The 16999-nt window shown below is 39.7% G+C and overlaps 1 protein-coding gene across 1 annotated transcript in view; it reads right to left on the bottom strand.

Moving 5' to 3' along the window:
• Positions 1-2711: 2711 nt before the first annotated feature.
• Positions 2712-16999, bottom strand: part of WAPL (WAPL cohesin release factor) — a 428526-nt gene continuing 414238 nt past the window's right edge. Inside the window, exons 17-18 of the mRNA XM_030204989.1 lie at positions 14568-14663; positions 2712-6779 (exon numbers count right to left, since the gene is read on the bottom strand). Of these exons, the coding sequence (XP_030060849.1) occupies positions 6714-6779; positions 14568-14663 (162 nt within the window). The 3' untranslated portion in view covers positions 2712-6713. The remainder of the gene's footprint in view (positions 6780-14567; positions 14664-16999) is intronic.

The raw sequence follows: 16999 nt of genomic DNA, 5'->3' as shown, positions 1-16999 counted from the left end.
AGCTTTAAGTTTCTCTGTATCAGGAAAATTAGAAAAAAGAAAACTACAAACCAACCTAGGGTGGTATGAACAGCCAGGAAATGCATGACAACAGAACTGAAAGAAAAAAAATGTGAAACACCATCACAAAAAAGTGTCCTGTGTTTTAATATAGGGGTTCAGAGACCCCTAGGTTCTGTCTGGTACTGGAGCTCAGCTGTCCAGTGGCAGTGAGAACCCCCAAGAAGGCTGACTCCATCTCTAAATAGCACTAGTACTGGGGTAATCAAGAAGTTGTGACGTTCTAAAAGGAATTGCCACTGAGAGAGACGTTAGGTCTAAGGAAAAGATACCAGCCTTATGACAAACTGGATTTAGATTACAAGTTATACAATGCAGCGAAGGATAGCCTGATACAGCAAAAGCATTTATACTTACAGCCTTTCATCATTAAGTGAAGCCCACAGATCATCATTTGGGATGAGGAGTTTATTTGCCAAGATACAAGTCAAATCAGTGATTGACAACAGGCACGTACAATCAATTAATTATAGGAATATAATAATCCAGCTACAAACAGGTGTTAATTAGTTCCTAATCTCTTATAATTTCTTTTACCAATTAAAGGTTTTACAAGGGAAAGCAATTAGGTAATTTGTCAATTCTGCTGGTCACATTGGTTTCCCTTGGAGAGAGAGAGTGGCAACCCTTCTCTCTAGATCAAACCAGGAAATACCCTGATTTTTATAGGTGCCCTCAGGATATGGATATGACAATAGATATACCTGATTGGATCTATGCTAAAGTCATGGTTACCACTGATTGGCTCATACTAATGAGTAGCTTTTATCTTGCTAACATGGTTTTGTCCTTAGCTCGCTTGACCACAAATCTTAAGCAAGACCCTGAATCCAGCTACACCTTTCCTTTCTCACACCATGGCTGACCACAATGTCACTCTGTCCTTTGGACCCCCACCTTTGTGTTTCCTGTTCTCTTTAGAGCTCCAACACTGGGAGTTCAAGCAAGAGTCACTCAGGCCTGTAAGCTTTTCCCTCATTTTAGAGCCTGAACCAAAGTCTAGGCAGGGGACCAAGGCTCATAGCTGTGGCATTTTTATACACCTGGCAGGGATCTCCAGTGAGTCATCCAATTGGCTTTGTGGAAAGACAAAGACAGATGTGGTCCTGTGTGATAGCGCCAGGCAGGAAGTAGTGTGCATGCAGAGTAAAGCTTCTCAACAGCTTTGCACTAGAGTAATCAAAGCTAGAATAGCTTTCCCATGCTGGGCTCCATCGGGGACATCATCCTTGCTGTGAGGACTTTCTATTGTGGGTCACATGAGCAATTCTTGCCTAGACCAGGGACTGGAGAGGGTTCCCGCTAGAAAAAGAATGGAATTGCAAACTAATTTAACAGTGTACAGATCTAGAGTTAATTGCATCAAATGGTCAATAGCTGAGAATTGTCACTAAAGGACAGGTCCCAAGACAGCCATTAAACATCTTTTGGTTGTTCTCTCATCCTGATATTTATGTTCCTGCCAGCTGTTCATATCAAAGCAGTAGTGATGAGGGGGATGAAGCTGTCATCAGGATTCAGGGGCAGCAGACTTACCTGGGTTGGAAGGCGGAGAAGGTTCCCAGAGAAGCAGTACAGTCTTGAGGAGATTCATCAAACTCAGAAGTAGCAAGGTCTTGGCTGCATTAATTGAATGAACAATGGTGATAATGGAAAAACTGAAAGAACACCAATATCAGGGTTCATGGGAAAGAAGCAATGCTAGGGCTTACGGCCAAGCAACAAAATTGGTAAATAATGTCAGGCGAGCGGGCAGGCCTGCGCTACCAATGAAGTGACTTTACAGTCTGCAAGAGGGGGCAGTAAAATTCCCTCTAATGTGCACAGAAGTCTGTCATCCAGGTTCCTACCATTGGAAGAGCAGCAGCAGCAGCAATTTTTCAATTTCAACTGCATGAAGAAGGCAAGTTCTGTAGGACTCCGAAGGGACCTGCCTATATGACTGAAACTATGAGATTACTGTAGCTCTCCCAAGGGTAGGAAGAAAGATGCTTGGGGATCAGAATGGCTCCTAGGCTATGGTTTTCCTACCCCGTTGTACATTATGTATCAGAGGTACTCTAATTGCACCCTTTATAGGTATTCTTCATGATAGGTATGTATACTGTAAATGGCCTTATATGCCTGACCATTTGCCAATGTCCATTTGTTTTGTTTTTTTTTTAACTACATTTGCAGAAACTCTCATACTTAATTAGGACCTAGCGGACCCCAGTGCGGTAATGCCGACAAAGCCCATTCACTTTGAATGGGCTCTGTCAACACTGCCATGCGGCTTAATAAAAGAGGCCCTAAATTAAGCTCATTAACGTTTTACATGATTTAAAGACAGGTTTGTAAAAAGAATTACATGCTTATGTTGAAAAGAAATTAGGACACAGATACTTTGGAAATTAGGGGGTAATTTTATAAGCAATTTGAGTGTTCAGGAAGATGCTTGTAAAACTTCCTAGAGGTATATGTTCATAAAATTAAGTGTTCAGAAAAAACAGCACCTACTTTTATGATTGCATAGAACCTATTGTACAACAAGGTACCAATGTTCCCAGCTGAATAAATCTCACATTTAAAATCTGCCCTATGCTCTGGAATTACCTATTCCCTGTCTCTCCTTGTAAGAATATGAAAGAAAGATTTAAAAAGAACACGTGTACTGAAAGTAGCAATTTTATTTGAGTTAAAATTATTTACAAAACCCAAAGACATACTTCATGAAACTGGTACAAACTTGATTTATTTTCCTGCCGTTGGCTTTTGCTCCAAAGATCACAGCTGAGAAATACTGTATAAAATAAAAATAGGATTGGATTCAGAAAAGTAGTCTACGATTCTAATTTCCAATTGATTGTATTTACAGAAATATTTACACTGGAAAAAAGATTACTTTAAAACTTTAGTTAAATTGTAAGTAGGCCTCAAGTACCCTTAATGCAGAGTGCTTGGAAGGTTCAAAACACATATGCACTGCAGCTCACAAGGTGATCTGCTCTTCCTGAACCTCTTCTACTTAAAAATTCTACCCCATCAGCGTCAGAAAAATTTTAAAAACTGTGAAACACTGAAGTAGTAATCCCATTCACAACAGTCACCGTTGTAACAAAGATTTTGTTGGCTCTGCATAAATATTGAAGCTGTATTTACTACCCCTGATAACTTTTCCAAGGCATTTCTAGAAAATCTGAAGTTCAGTAATTTGTAAACCAATCAATAACAGAACAGTGGCTCTGATGTTAAGATTCAATGAAAAAACAAACACCTAACAAAATTTAAAACCACCACCGACATAATCTTGCTTTTTTTTTTTTTTGAGGAGCCATTTGCATCCCTCCAGCCAAATGACACCTCATATTCTCATAATATTTTTGAGTTACATTGGTCTATTATGCTTTCAGAGTAGGTGATTTTAAAAAGTCTGAAAAGAACAAAAGGTAGAAGATTGTGCCTCTCAGATACAAACTTTCAACCCATCTGCCTCATCAATAATGGGGACAGGGAAAGGGTAAAACTGTGCAAAATAATTATAGATGACAGCAATATAAAAGTACTTCATTCAATAATGGGTCATTGCTATTATACTAGATTATATATTCTGATCTGTACTTCAATTGCAGATTTAATATTTCTACTGGATCTTGCATACAGTAACTACAGTCTAATGTAGCAACATGGTACAAAACCTTATTGAGTTTTAACTTATCTATTAATTGGGCAAATAAGTTTTAATTGGTGAGAACAGTACTGGTAGAAAGAGAAACAAAACACTTGCCATAAAAAAGGGAAGTTGGGACAAAGTCTAATGCATTATTTAAAATAAATAGAACTAAGCAAGCATCCTGCTGATACCAACTGAACAGTGAAATTCTCAAGAAACTTTCTCTAACATTCAGCTGTGGAAATGCCTAATTATTCCCTTCTCACTCTGACAACCTACTCCCTAGGCCTAATTCTATTTCAAGTGTGAAAGTACATACCAGTTTCACTAAATCTTGTTAAGATTTTGACCCAAACAACTAAGCAGATGATTACATGTATTTGGAAATATAAACTGAGACTTTTGGCTATATATATCTAGATATAAATACTTGTGGACTGTAAAATGGGGGGATGAAGGACTTTTCTGGAAAATAAATAATGTTGAAACCAGCTTACCCCTACCCTTTCTTCCACCACAAAAAATGTGAGGTCTGAACACATGAGAAAATTCAGAAATTTTCACATATTCAAGTCTGAAATGTCTGATTCAGCTGCTCATAGTTTAACATACATTTAGGGGTCCTTTTACTAAGCTGCAGTAAGTGTTTGCAAGTGTTTATCACAGCTTAAAATAGCTTACCGCAGGACAGGCTCAGGCATCCTGCATAAGCTCCAAAGTTGCTTACGCTATCTGCACAATAAAAAATATCTTATTTGTTTGGTTGAGGGGGCATGTCTGGGGAATGGAGAGCGGACATATCTGCACTAATCAGCATATCTACATTACCAAGTGCTGATTAACACAGGATTACAGTGCGAGTCCTTACCGCCTACAAAATGGACAATGATAGGTGCTCATCTGGTAACTGCTTTTTTTTAATGGCCACGCGCCAATGGCGACATTAGAACATGGCCATGAATACAAAAATAACAGAAAATTGGCCATTTTACTGCTGTGGTAAAAATGGCCTTAGCATGCAGAGGGTAATTTTATAACAGAGGTAGTAGGCATGTATTTAGGTGCTATTTTATAAGGACACAAAAGTGCCTAGGGGTCTTTCTAAAGAAACAGTAGCGTGTCAAAAATGGAGCCTACCTGCCTTCAAGCAGGTGTAGTTGTTTGTCCCTAGATTATTCATATATGTGCATAAAATAAATGTTATAATCTATGCGTGTATTTGGAAACTCTGCCTATACTTTGCCCGAACTCTGCCCTGTACATGCTTTCCAGCAAAGTAAACACCATCATGTCATGGTACATACTTTTATGCAGGTTGGTATTTTATAAGAGGTCATTTATGTGCTTATATGACTACATATGTGCAAAAATGACTTTAGAAAATTACCCCCTTAATGTAGAACAAGATGTTTCTTCCTTTATCAAGTATCAGACTGTTTTTGGGATCCCTGGCATTACACCTAAATAACGAAAGTCCATTTATAAATCTGGGGCAGTAGGTGCTAAAGTACTCTTGCCTAATTTTCTTTCTAACATAATCAACTCTGGATTAAAAAGAAAGAAAAGTTAAAATATTTTGCTTATTCTCTGAGTGGCTAAGAATAATTTACAAAACAAAACAAGGGATAACTACTAGTAATGAATCTGTTGCAAATTCTAGAATTTTGTTTGAATGGTCTCAACATTTAACAATCACAGATAGCAAGCTATTAAAATAGCTCTAAAAGATTTCTGACATTTGGGTCAGGGTGAACAGACCTTAATACAAACTTTAAAACAGGGATATTGATCATTCTATACAAAACACAACTGTTTTATGTCCTGGTCCCTATTTGTCTTCCATCTATACCAACACACACACAAAAAAAAAAAATATGAAGAAAATCTTGGCTCTATCAGCAGCTTTAGATTTAACAAGTTCAAAAAATGTATTTACCAACAATGTAAGAACAGTAATCAAACTATTCCAAATCTCCCTGGACCAATATATATTTTTTATACACTTGTTTACTTTGTAAAATGACACCAAATGCACAGCAGTTTGCTATGCTCGTTTCTAAAATTCCTTATTACATGCTCAGGACTCCAAAGTGTTTCTTAGAATTTTAAAAAACCAGGGAATACCATTTTATTTGGGGCAAGCAGTTCTAAAACTGAGATGCAAATAAAAAAAATTATAATCATGTAATTGTTTCAAACAGTATCAAATATTCAAGCCTTGTTTTCTGGACTTGCTTTTGCTATTAATTTTAATTAAAACCTGTGGACAATTTAAATTTCTGAACCACTCAAATGTTTTCTCCTATAAACTGGAAGCATTTCTATAAAAATTAGGATAAAAGAAAAAAAAAACCACTAAAAGATTTTCCATGACTTAATTTTGACTTTTTGGAAGCATTTCGTTTACTAAATCCCAGGACAAAAAAACCTCATCAAACCCCCCTCCCACAAAAAAATAAACCCAAGAAATCCAGCAGGAATTAAAAATAAAGCACAGCAAAACAAATCAACCAAAAAACCAAAGCAGCTTTGCTGCTAAACAAGAGCTCTTACACTAAGCCTTGTCTAAGACTGTAGAAGCTGCTTCTGTACCTGCATGATAACACAAGAACTCAGCAGTAAACAACAGTTGCACTGTTAGCAGCAAACCAGTCTTAACATTTTCCTTTATAATGGATAGATCCAAGCACCAAACACACAAGTAAACCTTACTAATTGGCATAAAAATACTGTGCTGCATAATAAATAGCCTACATTCTGTATTTAATTATCCCTACAGCACCTCTGTTCCTCATTTTTGACTGCTGCAGACGGATGTACAGTAGTAACTTTTTTTTTCGGCAAATGCAGAGTGCATATTTAAGAGTGGAGTCCAGGTAGCCTTAAAAACAAGATGAATGAGACAAATGTTTCTTGGTGCATCTTCAAGGATTTTTTTCACGACTTCATCCTTTTATGGGTAGTTCCAGCATTAAACAGTCCTGCAGAGAAGGCTGAGAGTCTAGCAGTGTTCCAAGTATTCAATAACTCTAGAAATAGATTTCTGGCCTGTTGTTCCAACAGCACACTGAAGAAAAAACAAAGCATAAGATTTTAATTTAAAATGACAATGTGTAAGCTATACTATTTAACACATTCTCAGCATTTAACAGCATTACAGTGAGAAAATGCCAACTGCTACGCAAAACATTTAATCCTTTAAATCCAGCGTTGCTGTACACTGCCTTGTGTGAATTCCTTCAAAAAGACAGTAAATAAATCATAATAAATAAAAATAAATGTAATAAACTGTGGTTTCTGAAACACAAAGTAATACAATGAAACACAGATAAGTGTAATGTTACTAGTACTTTAACAGATGTTTTCCATAGACCGCAGGATTGATCAGGCACTAAAATAAGCAACATTATTGCATGGCATCAGGATGAAACTTCTTGCCCACAGCTCAGAACTAAGGCCCCGAAGAACAAAGGCAGCCGAGAGTGTTCATATTGAACTTTTCTCTGCAAAGGAACAGGTTTATTTATTTGTAGCATTTGTATCCCACATTTTCCCACATATTTGCAGGCTCAATGTGGCTTACATTGTTCCGTAATGGCGATCGCCAATTCCGGAATGAGAAATACATAGTTATAATGCCGGTGACAGAGTGGGTTAAGGCAATCAAATAAAGAGGATTCATTGTTGTAATGAGAAATAAACAAGGTATTTCGTTAAAGTTCAATAGTGATAGGTTAACTTGAGCAGTCAAGAATAGAGAGTTCGATTTTGTACAGTTCTGGAATGAGTTTTGTTGTACGGTATTTAGGATGGATCCTTGTGGTATGCCTTATTGAACAGGTTGGTTTTTAGTAATTTACGGAATTTAGTTATGTCGTGTATTGTTTTTGTGGCTTTTGGTAGTGCATTCCATAGCTGTGTGCTTATGTAGAAGTAGGATGCATATGTTTGTTTATATTTTAGTCCTTTGCAGCTGGGGTAGTGGAGATTCAGGAATGTACGCGATGATCTTTTAGAATTCCTTGTTGGTAAATCTATGAGGTCTGACATGTATACCGGAGCTTCACAATGTATGATTTTATGAACCAGAGTGCAGATTTTGAACGTAATTCGTCCTTTAAGTGGTAGCCAGTGTAGTTTTTCTCTTAGGGGTTTGGTGCTTTCATATTTCGTTTTTCCAAATATGAGTCTGGCTGCTGTGTTTTGTGCAGTTTGGAGTTTCTTAATGATTTGTTCTTTGCATCCGGCATAATTGACTTAGTACCATTGATTGTACCAGTCTGCGGAATGTTTCCCTTGGGAAGAAAGGCCTTATTCTTTAGAGTTTCCACACTGAGTGAAACATTTTCTTTGTTGTGTTTTTCGCATGGTTTTCTAGTGTAAGATTTCGGTCAATTGTAACTCCTAGAATTTTCAGGCTATCTGAAACAGGAAGGGCAAATTTTGGGTCTTTATAGTGGTGGGTTTGTTTGTGTTGTGATGAGAGGATGAGGCATTGTGTTTTTTCTGCATTGAGCTTTAGTTGGAATGCATCCGCCCATGAGTTCATGATTTGGAAGCTGTGCTTAATTTCATTTGTTACAACACGGGCATTCGGCATTCACTCAGTCACCCCCTTCTGTTAAACACCACCAGAAGCCAATTTCTTTAACGAATGTGGATTTATTTAGGCCGCAGCCAGGTCCCAAAATTTTATTTACCGTAAACCTTCACATAAACAATCATTGGTAAACATCATTGATAAACATCATTGATAAACATCTCCCTCCGAGTACACAGCCCTTCTTGCTTATATTACTACAGGCTGTGCCGTCCAAGCACCCTGTTCCTCCTCAGTGCTGTCTGCTATAGCACGCTGTCCAATCAAATGCATCCCGTACAAGGATGCATTTACCACTTTAACCAAAGCTATTGGCCCCCTGGCCGTCCAAGCCAGGAGACTAGCCGTGTCCATCTTGTTCTGTAATCCTGCCCGCATGCAGGCATAACATTTCGCTCAGTATTGTAACTTTCAACAGGTCATTAACATATACATAGTAACTCACTTTGCCATATTATCCGCTGAGGTGCTGTGTACTCGTCGCTAATGTTACCTAAGTTCCATAGCTTATGCCACAGCCCACGGCAACGACTCCTCGTTCGCCGCGGGCTCCCCCCCCCTGATGAGAGGATGAGGCATTGTGTTTTTTCTGCATTGAGCTTTAGTTGGAATGCATCCGCCCATGAGTTCATGATTTGGAAGCTGTGCTTAATTTCATTTGTTATTCCTGTTAGATCGTGTTTAAACGGGATGTAGATCGTGACATCATCTGCGTAGATGAAAGGATTAAAGCCTTGGTTGGATAACATTTTGGCTAGAGGTATCATCATTAGGTTGAAAAGGGTCGGTGAAAGCGGTGAACCTTGGGGTACTCTGCATTCTGGTTTCCATGGTGAAGATGTATTCGAGTTTGATATCACTTGGTATGTTCTTGCAGTTAGGAAGCCTTTGATCCAACTAAGTACGTTTCCTCATCCCGAAGTATTCTAGGATATTTAATAGTATTTTGTGGTTTACCATGTCGAATGCGCTGGACATGTCGAATTGTAGGAGAAGTACACTATTGCCAGTTGCAATTGCTTGCTTAAATTTGGTCAGGAGAGTGATTAGTACTGTTTCGGTGCTGTAATTGGATCGGAATTCTGATTGTGATTCATGTAATATCGAGAAATTGTTTAAGTAATCAGTAAGTTGCTTGGTTACCATGCTTTCCATTAGTTTGACTGCCAGAGGGGTAGATGCTACTGGGCGGTAGTTGGTTATGTCATTTGCTTTTTTTTTGTGTGTCTTTAGGTATTGGTGTAAGTAGTATGTTTCCTTTATCCTTAGGGAAGAGTCCGTGCTGTAGTATGTAGTTTAGGTGCTTTGTGAGGTCTGTTATGAAGCGTTGAGGAGCGGATTTTATTAGGTTGTTGGGGCATATGTCAAGTTTGCAGTGGAATTTGGCGAACTTATTAATCGCTTGGGTGACGGTTTCATCAGTAAGTATAGCGAAGTTTGTCCAAATTCTGTCTGCAGGACATTCATCGGGGATTGGGTCCAGACATTCAATGAATTTTTCGTGGTCAGTGGTATTTGGTGGTGAGTCGTATCTTTACAATTTTCTCGTTGAAGCATTTAGCAAGGTTGTCTGCTGATGGGGTGTCTGTGTCGGTTGTAGTGACTGGTGTGGTGTTTAGTAGTTTACTCACGATTAGGAAAAGGTTATGCGTGTCTTTGTAATCTGGCTCTATTTTGGTTTTATAGTGAGACCTTTTGGTTTGTCGTATTGTATATTTGTATTTTCTTTGCACTTGTTTCCATGCGTTAAGTGTGTGTTCATCTTTTGTTTTATTCCATGCTCGTTCATACCTCCTTACTTATGTTTTTATTTTTTCAGCTCTTCGTTAAACCATGGTATCGAGTTGTGCCTTCGTGAGGTTCTTGTTTGTAGTGGTGCTATATTATCTAGTGTGCTTCTGCATCTGTTGTCCCAATCTAGGAGATGTGTTTCAAGTCTGTTTGTGTTGTCCATTCAGGTTGAGGTCTCAGATCTAAAACAGGGCATAATCCTTCAGCTTTCCTAGGAATGAGGAAATATCTGGAACAGAAGTCCCAATTCCTTTCCTAAAATGCAACAGTCTCTATGGCATTTGCTTGAAGGAGGAGTGAAACATCTCCCTGAAGCAAATGGGCATGGGTCTGAAGTAGCTGAAACCAGGTAGGGGTCCTTCAGGCGCAATGGACAGAAACCCGAGTTGACAGTTGTTCTGAGAATACTGAGAGAACCCAGGAATCTGCTGTGATTTTTTCCGGACCCTCCAGAGATAGCACAGAATACAGTAAGAAAACTAGCTGTGATCTCAGAGGAGAGTCAATAAGGAGACTGTTTTTGCTCCACAGTTGAATGATGCTTTGGTTTCCCTCTTTGCTCACTGGTAAGTCGTAGCAAAAGATTGACACTAGGCTTATTGTGGCTATCTAGAGAAGCAAACTCACTCCCTTCAGTAACAGGAACTTTGTGATATTGGGTTGGGCTCATTTCTCTATAGCATGGCAAGTAAGGTGGGGCTATTGCTAGAAAGATCAGTGATCCACGATGGTGTCTACAGTCTCTTTAACCCTATCGCTAAAAACGAGCATTGGTGCATAGTGGACCTACTAATCTAGAAGGAATATCCTCCTACAAGCCTGAAACAGACAGGCAGGAGAGCTGTCTGCTGAGGACTGTAAAACTGAGATTCACAAAAGAGGTGTTAAATGCATCATACACTAAGAAAAGATGTGTTCTACTCATCTGCCTCTAGAAAAATCGCTGCCAGTTCAGACTATGACTGGAGAGATAGGCTAGATGGAAAACACTGGACTCGCTGGTGTGCATGTACTAAACCATGAAGAGTTGATTGGCTGTAATCCATGCAGCTAACATCGCACCCTGAAATACCTTTTTTGTCTAAACAGTCCAGTAGCCAGGGTTGCTATCAGGTGGTGTATTTTTTCACCTTCCTTCACTAATGATTTGACTATTACTGAAGAATGAGAAAGCTGAACTTAGGCACCTTCATGTATGATATTATAAACATAAGCCCTAAATTAAACACAATAGATTATTCAACAAGGGCTTTAGATATGCCAGCTTCCTAGGTTTGTAGAAGGATTTTGACTAGGACCCATACTTAGGAAAATTTCAGTCTCTCTACACTCACTATATGTGATTCACTAACATTTAAACAGTTAATATTTTAATGCTATTAGTTTATTACTTTTTTTTTTTTTTATTTATACAGCTCTCAGCCTTGAGAAATATGGACATTAAACAGTTAAGAGACAAAAAAAAGATTTAGAAGTCTGATTTACAATGAACAATGCCCATCTAAAAAGAAGATTCTGGGAGCCAAAATATGACCAATGCTCACTTACATTTCCCTTTAAATCAACATCCCAGAACACAGGATATAACAGGAGTATGTATTCAGGGCTAGCCCTATTACATAGGCAAACTAGGCATCCACCTAGGGTGGCATTTTTTTTTTTTTTGGGGGGGGGGGGGGGGGGGGGGGGGGGGAGATAGTTGTGGCAATCATTGTGTGTATGTTCAGCATCTCTTCATCCTTCCCCCCAAAGGTGTTCACCAGTTTCCATTCTCAACCACTTCTGTGGCAACACAGGAATGTCAGCTTGCCAATAACACTAATCACATTCGGTGCAGGGTCTTGAGCATCTGTGCCTGATCAAGGCTTGATGGAACCCTCCCCCCTCTGAACTTCCTGTTTTCAGAAGGGGCAGGATTCAGCATGAACAGAAGTTTCAAGTTTATTTATAACTTTTTTTCCCACCCATCAGTTATGTGTCTGAGTGGCTTACATTCTAAAGTACAAGATTAGTAATAAGACAGGCAATTACAAAACATGGGAGAAAGGAAAAGAGGGTAGAAATACAATGTAGATAGGACGGTGGGAAAAAAGGGAGAGGTGGTACTTCACAACTGTACTGTTAATCAGTCCGATCCCTTTCGGGATGGAGAGGGATTATGAATATGCGTCTATAAAAAGGAAGATCTTGAGTTCTGCTTTGAATGTCGGAAGCGATGCATGATTGCGAAGTGATTGGGGCAGTTTGTTCCAGTGTTTTGGACCTTGGACTGAGAAGATCGTTTTCCAAATGTGTTTGTGCCTAATTTCCAAAAAGGATGGTGTTACTAATAGATTTTGGGTGGAGGATCAGAAAGATCATTGATTTTAATATGGAGTCAGTAAATGTACGAGATAGGGCGGTTCACCACACGAATGAGTTTTGTATACCAATAATAAAGTCTTGTATATGATGTGGTGGAGTAGCGGGAGCCAGTGTGCTGCTATCAGTAGTGGAGTAACATGATCATATTTCCTCTTGTTGGTGATTAGTTTAATAGCCGTGTTTAGGACTAATTGTAGTCATGTGATGTCTGTCAATTTAAGGCCCGTACAAATTGAATTACAGTAATCCAGTTTGCTGATTACAAAAGAGTGGATGAAAGTATTGAGCGCCACTGGATCTAGAAATGAATGAACAGAGGGCCAGATGCACTAAACTTTAACGAGCCTTAAGTAAGCCTTTAACGAAGAAATTTTTAACCGCTGCATGCACTAAAGCCCATTTTCCGACGATGGTAGCAGCTAACAAAAACGGAATGCAGATTAGCAATTCGTGTAGAAACCCTATTGTAACGAGATGCACTAACCTTTTCCGATTGGTTTAACGGAGGAAAACCGAACGAAACGCCGTGAAATTTAACGAGAGGTCTGGACCTCTCGTTGTGGCTGTGCGGGCTTGGAAAAACAAAAAACAAACAAACCTTATCGGATGGCAAGCTCAGGAGGGGGCAAAAACGCTCATCAGGAGCGTCCTTCACGGACGGTCTTGCCCCCCATCCCGCCCAAGTTCGCCGCTGCTCCCCGCTTCCCCACGCATCAAAACAAAAATCAAAACTTAAGGCTGCCCCAGCTCCACCTCCCGCCATCCTCATCACCATCATGAGGTGCTGTTGTAGATTTCATGCCTTAAGTATGGGACTCAATTAAGCGTTGGATAGGATACGAAATGAAGCTCAAAGCCCTGTGGCAGGTGCAACCAATGTTGTGTCGGCAAGCTGACTGACATGCTAGTGTTGCTGTGGAGGGGGTAAGGAAGAGAAGTTTAGTTTCCTCCTCCCCCATTCTCTATATCTGTGGATAACACTCTCATCCTTCCTGTCTCATCAGCTCGTAACCTTGGGGTCATCTTCAACTCCTCCCTCTCCTTCTCTGCACATATTCAGCAGACTGCTAAAACCTGTCGTTTCTTTCTCTATAATATCAGCAAAATTCGCCCTTTCCTTTCTGAGCACACTACTAGAACCCTCATCCACACTCTTATCACCTCTCGCTTAGACTATTGCAACTTGCTTCTTACAGGTCTCCCACTTAGCCATCTCTCTCCTCTTCAATCTGTTCAAAATTCTGCTGCACGACTAATATTCCGCCAGTGTCATTATGCTCATATTAGCCCTCTCCTCAAGTCACTTCACTGGCTTCCTATCCGTTTCCGCATTTAGTTCAAACTCCTCTTATTGACCTATAAGTGCATTCACTCTGCAGCTCCTCAGTACCTCTCCACTCATCTCTCCCTACATTCCTCCCCACTGGGTAAATCTCTCTTATCTGCACCCTTCTCCTCTACTGTTAACTCCAGACTCTGTTCCTTTTATCTTGCTGCACCATATGCCTGGAATAGACTTCCTGAGCCGGTACGTCAAGCTCCATCTCTGGCATTCTTCAAATCTAAGCTAAAAGCCCACCTTTTTGATGCTGCTTTTAACTCCTAACCCTTATTCACTTTGTTCAGAACCCTTATTTTATCATCCTCACTTTAATATTCCCTTATCTCTTGTTTGTTCTGTCTGTCCTAATTAGATTGTAAGCTCTGTCGAGCACGGACTGCCTCTTCATGTTCAAGTGTACAGCGCTGCGTACGTCTAGTAGCGCTTTAGAAATGATAAGTAGTAGTAGAAGTTACTGAACATCTTGTAGGGAGGGCATGAAAATGAGAAAGGAGAAAGATACTGCACACCATGGTGGGGGAGTGGGAGGTGTGTGTGTGTAGAGGAATAGGAAAGGGGAGATGCAAGATTTCAGGAGGTGGGGGCACCTTGAGCCACTGAAGGTGGGCGTGTACATCTGAAGGTTTCCCTGGGGTGTCAAGATATCCTTGGGTCAGCCTTGAACCCATTCATACAAGAACTCCACGGCAGTCACTGTTGCTAAAGCAAAGATTAGTTTTCATGACTCTCTTATTTTCCAACTCATTACATATACTTACTGTAAGATTCATGAAGCCAAGGAATTTTTTTAGCATTTCGGTCATTATTGAGAAGTCTCCTTCGGGTAAATGTTCCCTCACAGTAGTCACATTAATCTGAAGAGAATATAAAAATTAGTTAAGAATTCTTCAAACTTCTGTATGAATGCACTCATTTGTGAACCTTCATAGTTTGGTATGGACTATGTTTATGTGTAGATGCTCTCTTTGAAAAATTGAAAGTATGCTTGTTGGGCTTGTATGGACAATGGATTGGATTTACATCTTGATTTTATATTCATTTAATTGCTTTCCAAATCTGAGATCAAGATGCATTACATTCTGTGGCAGAACTTATTTTCCCCGCCTCAGAGGTTTACAATAGGAAATGTACATTTTTTATTTTTTAGGTTTTAACAATTTTTATTGATGACATAACTTATGAAGAGATAAACATCAAGGAGAGAATAATCCAAAAACAATCTCCTATATACTAACAATTGCCTGACTGAAAGATAAAATTCATCAAAATTTTAAAAGTCCCCCCCCCCCCCCTTCACAGAGAACACAATGAAATCTGAAACTCTCGCAAATTCAATCCATCCTCCACCTCTCCCAAAACAAACTTCCACGCACCAACATAAAGCAGAGGGCCCGTGCACTTGTGGCCGCAGGGTCTACTCCAAAGAGAGAGTACTCCCCCCCCTTTACAAGCTTCTCTCCCCACCTGCAGTATGCTAAGATCAATGTCCAAACAAACTTATGTACTCCCCAACCTATAAGGAATTAAGTAATAAACTGTGTCCTTTGGGGCTCAAACTCTGCAAATAAGCATTCCACACCAATAAAAAAGCCTTTTTCCTTTTCAAAGACCCTTCCATCACACGTGCCTCCCAAGTGGCAAGCTGATGAACTTGGTTTCTCCAATGCCCAAAAGACGGCAGGTCTGAGGATGTCCAACTTTGAAGAATACATATTAGAGCTACAAGACACAACTTAAGCAGTAACAGGATGTGCCCCTTACCCCCAGAGACAAAGTTGATTTAGTAGCAATTGCTCCATAGAACCCACACTACTTCCACCCAGACCAGGGAGCAGATAGCTAGCCACTAAAGCCCAAAAAAAGCCTTATGTAACCCAGAAATAGATAGTCCCCGAAAAGAAATAGCCTTAAAAAATAGAATGGGGAAAAAAATGATTTTTTTAACACAGCACAAAAGTGGCTCTTCTCTGTATAAAGGCCTGGGGAATCTTTCTCAAAAGTAATGGGGTAGGTGGGGTAGACTATGGGGTCAGGGTTCTGGTATGGAAATAGTATGTTAAAAAAAAAAAGATTTGCCCATCCGTGCCCTTGTAAACTGAACAATTCTGAGCCCGCCTGAGAGTAAGCACTTGCTGACACCCTACCCTAGAGACAGTCCCCTCTTGTCCTTGAGTGTCCCTCCCCCCAATATTCCATAGCGCAGTAATTCTATATGCCTTTTCCACAGCTCACTCCCCACCACCTCCATTTTCCTACAAATAAGCTTTTTAAAACAGCTGGATATTAGCTTTTTAAATCACTATAGTGCTGAATATGGATGCACTGCTGTCAACTCTCTGCCTTTAGCGTGGCAACCTATGGCAATTAAAAAAAAAAAGATTATCTGTTCTTGCAGAGAGATCATGGGGAACAAGGAAGAATAAGGAAGGTGGTGTACAATGCACAGAATTTCCATGGATTGACAAATGTGGTCACAAAAGGTTGGATAAAAGGTGCTTGTGGACCACATTTTACTAACCTTTGGATGCAATCTAAGTTTTTTACCTGAGGTAATAGAGGGTCTCATTGACTGTCACAAGAAACATCTATGGGAAAAAAAAATCAGGATTTGATCCTGGACTTCTTGGTTTTCAGCTCACTGCTCTACCACTAGACTATTTCCTCCACTCAACAAATACCTTCTTAATAAATGTATGGATCAAGATCAAGACATTGATCAACCAATTGGATGTAAGAGTGCTAAGGTAAACTAACAGGGCAATCTAAATAGCAGTGAGTGATGCAACAGTGTACCACAATTCCCTCCTACCCACCAAGTAAAAGCTTTGTATATTTCAAAAAGCTAGATTTATGAATCAAAAAACAATATAGAATCCTTACCGGAACACGAGAATAAATGAAATTTGTCCATGGCAAAGTTAATAGGCTGGGTAAGGAACTGGTGACCTTGGTTTAACTCCCCTTTCAGAATGTGACAGTGTATCCAAATGTAACAGCTGGATTAATATTCAAAAGGACTATACATTTAGTGGTGGCTACCAAATGTACAAGTAACTTATCCATGGATCTTCAGTAGCACTACCTGGCTAGTGCCACTGAAAATCCCTGTAACCACCACATTTGATGGGTAGTGCCGAGTTGGAGTTAGAGTTCTGCGAGGGTGGAATGATTAGCTATATGGATAGTAGCA

This window comes from Microcaecilia unicolor, chromosome 5 (assembly GCF_901765095.1).
Source record: "Microcaecilia unicolor chromosome 5, aMicUni1.1, whole genome shotgun sequence".
In the NCBI taxonomy this organism is placed as follows: Eukaryota; Metazoa; Chordata; class Amphibia; order Gymnophiona; family Siphonopidae; genus Microcaecilia; species Microcaecilia unicolor.
Note: the sequence above shows the minus strand (reverse complement) of the source record. Positions and strands in the feature narration are given on the sequence as shown.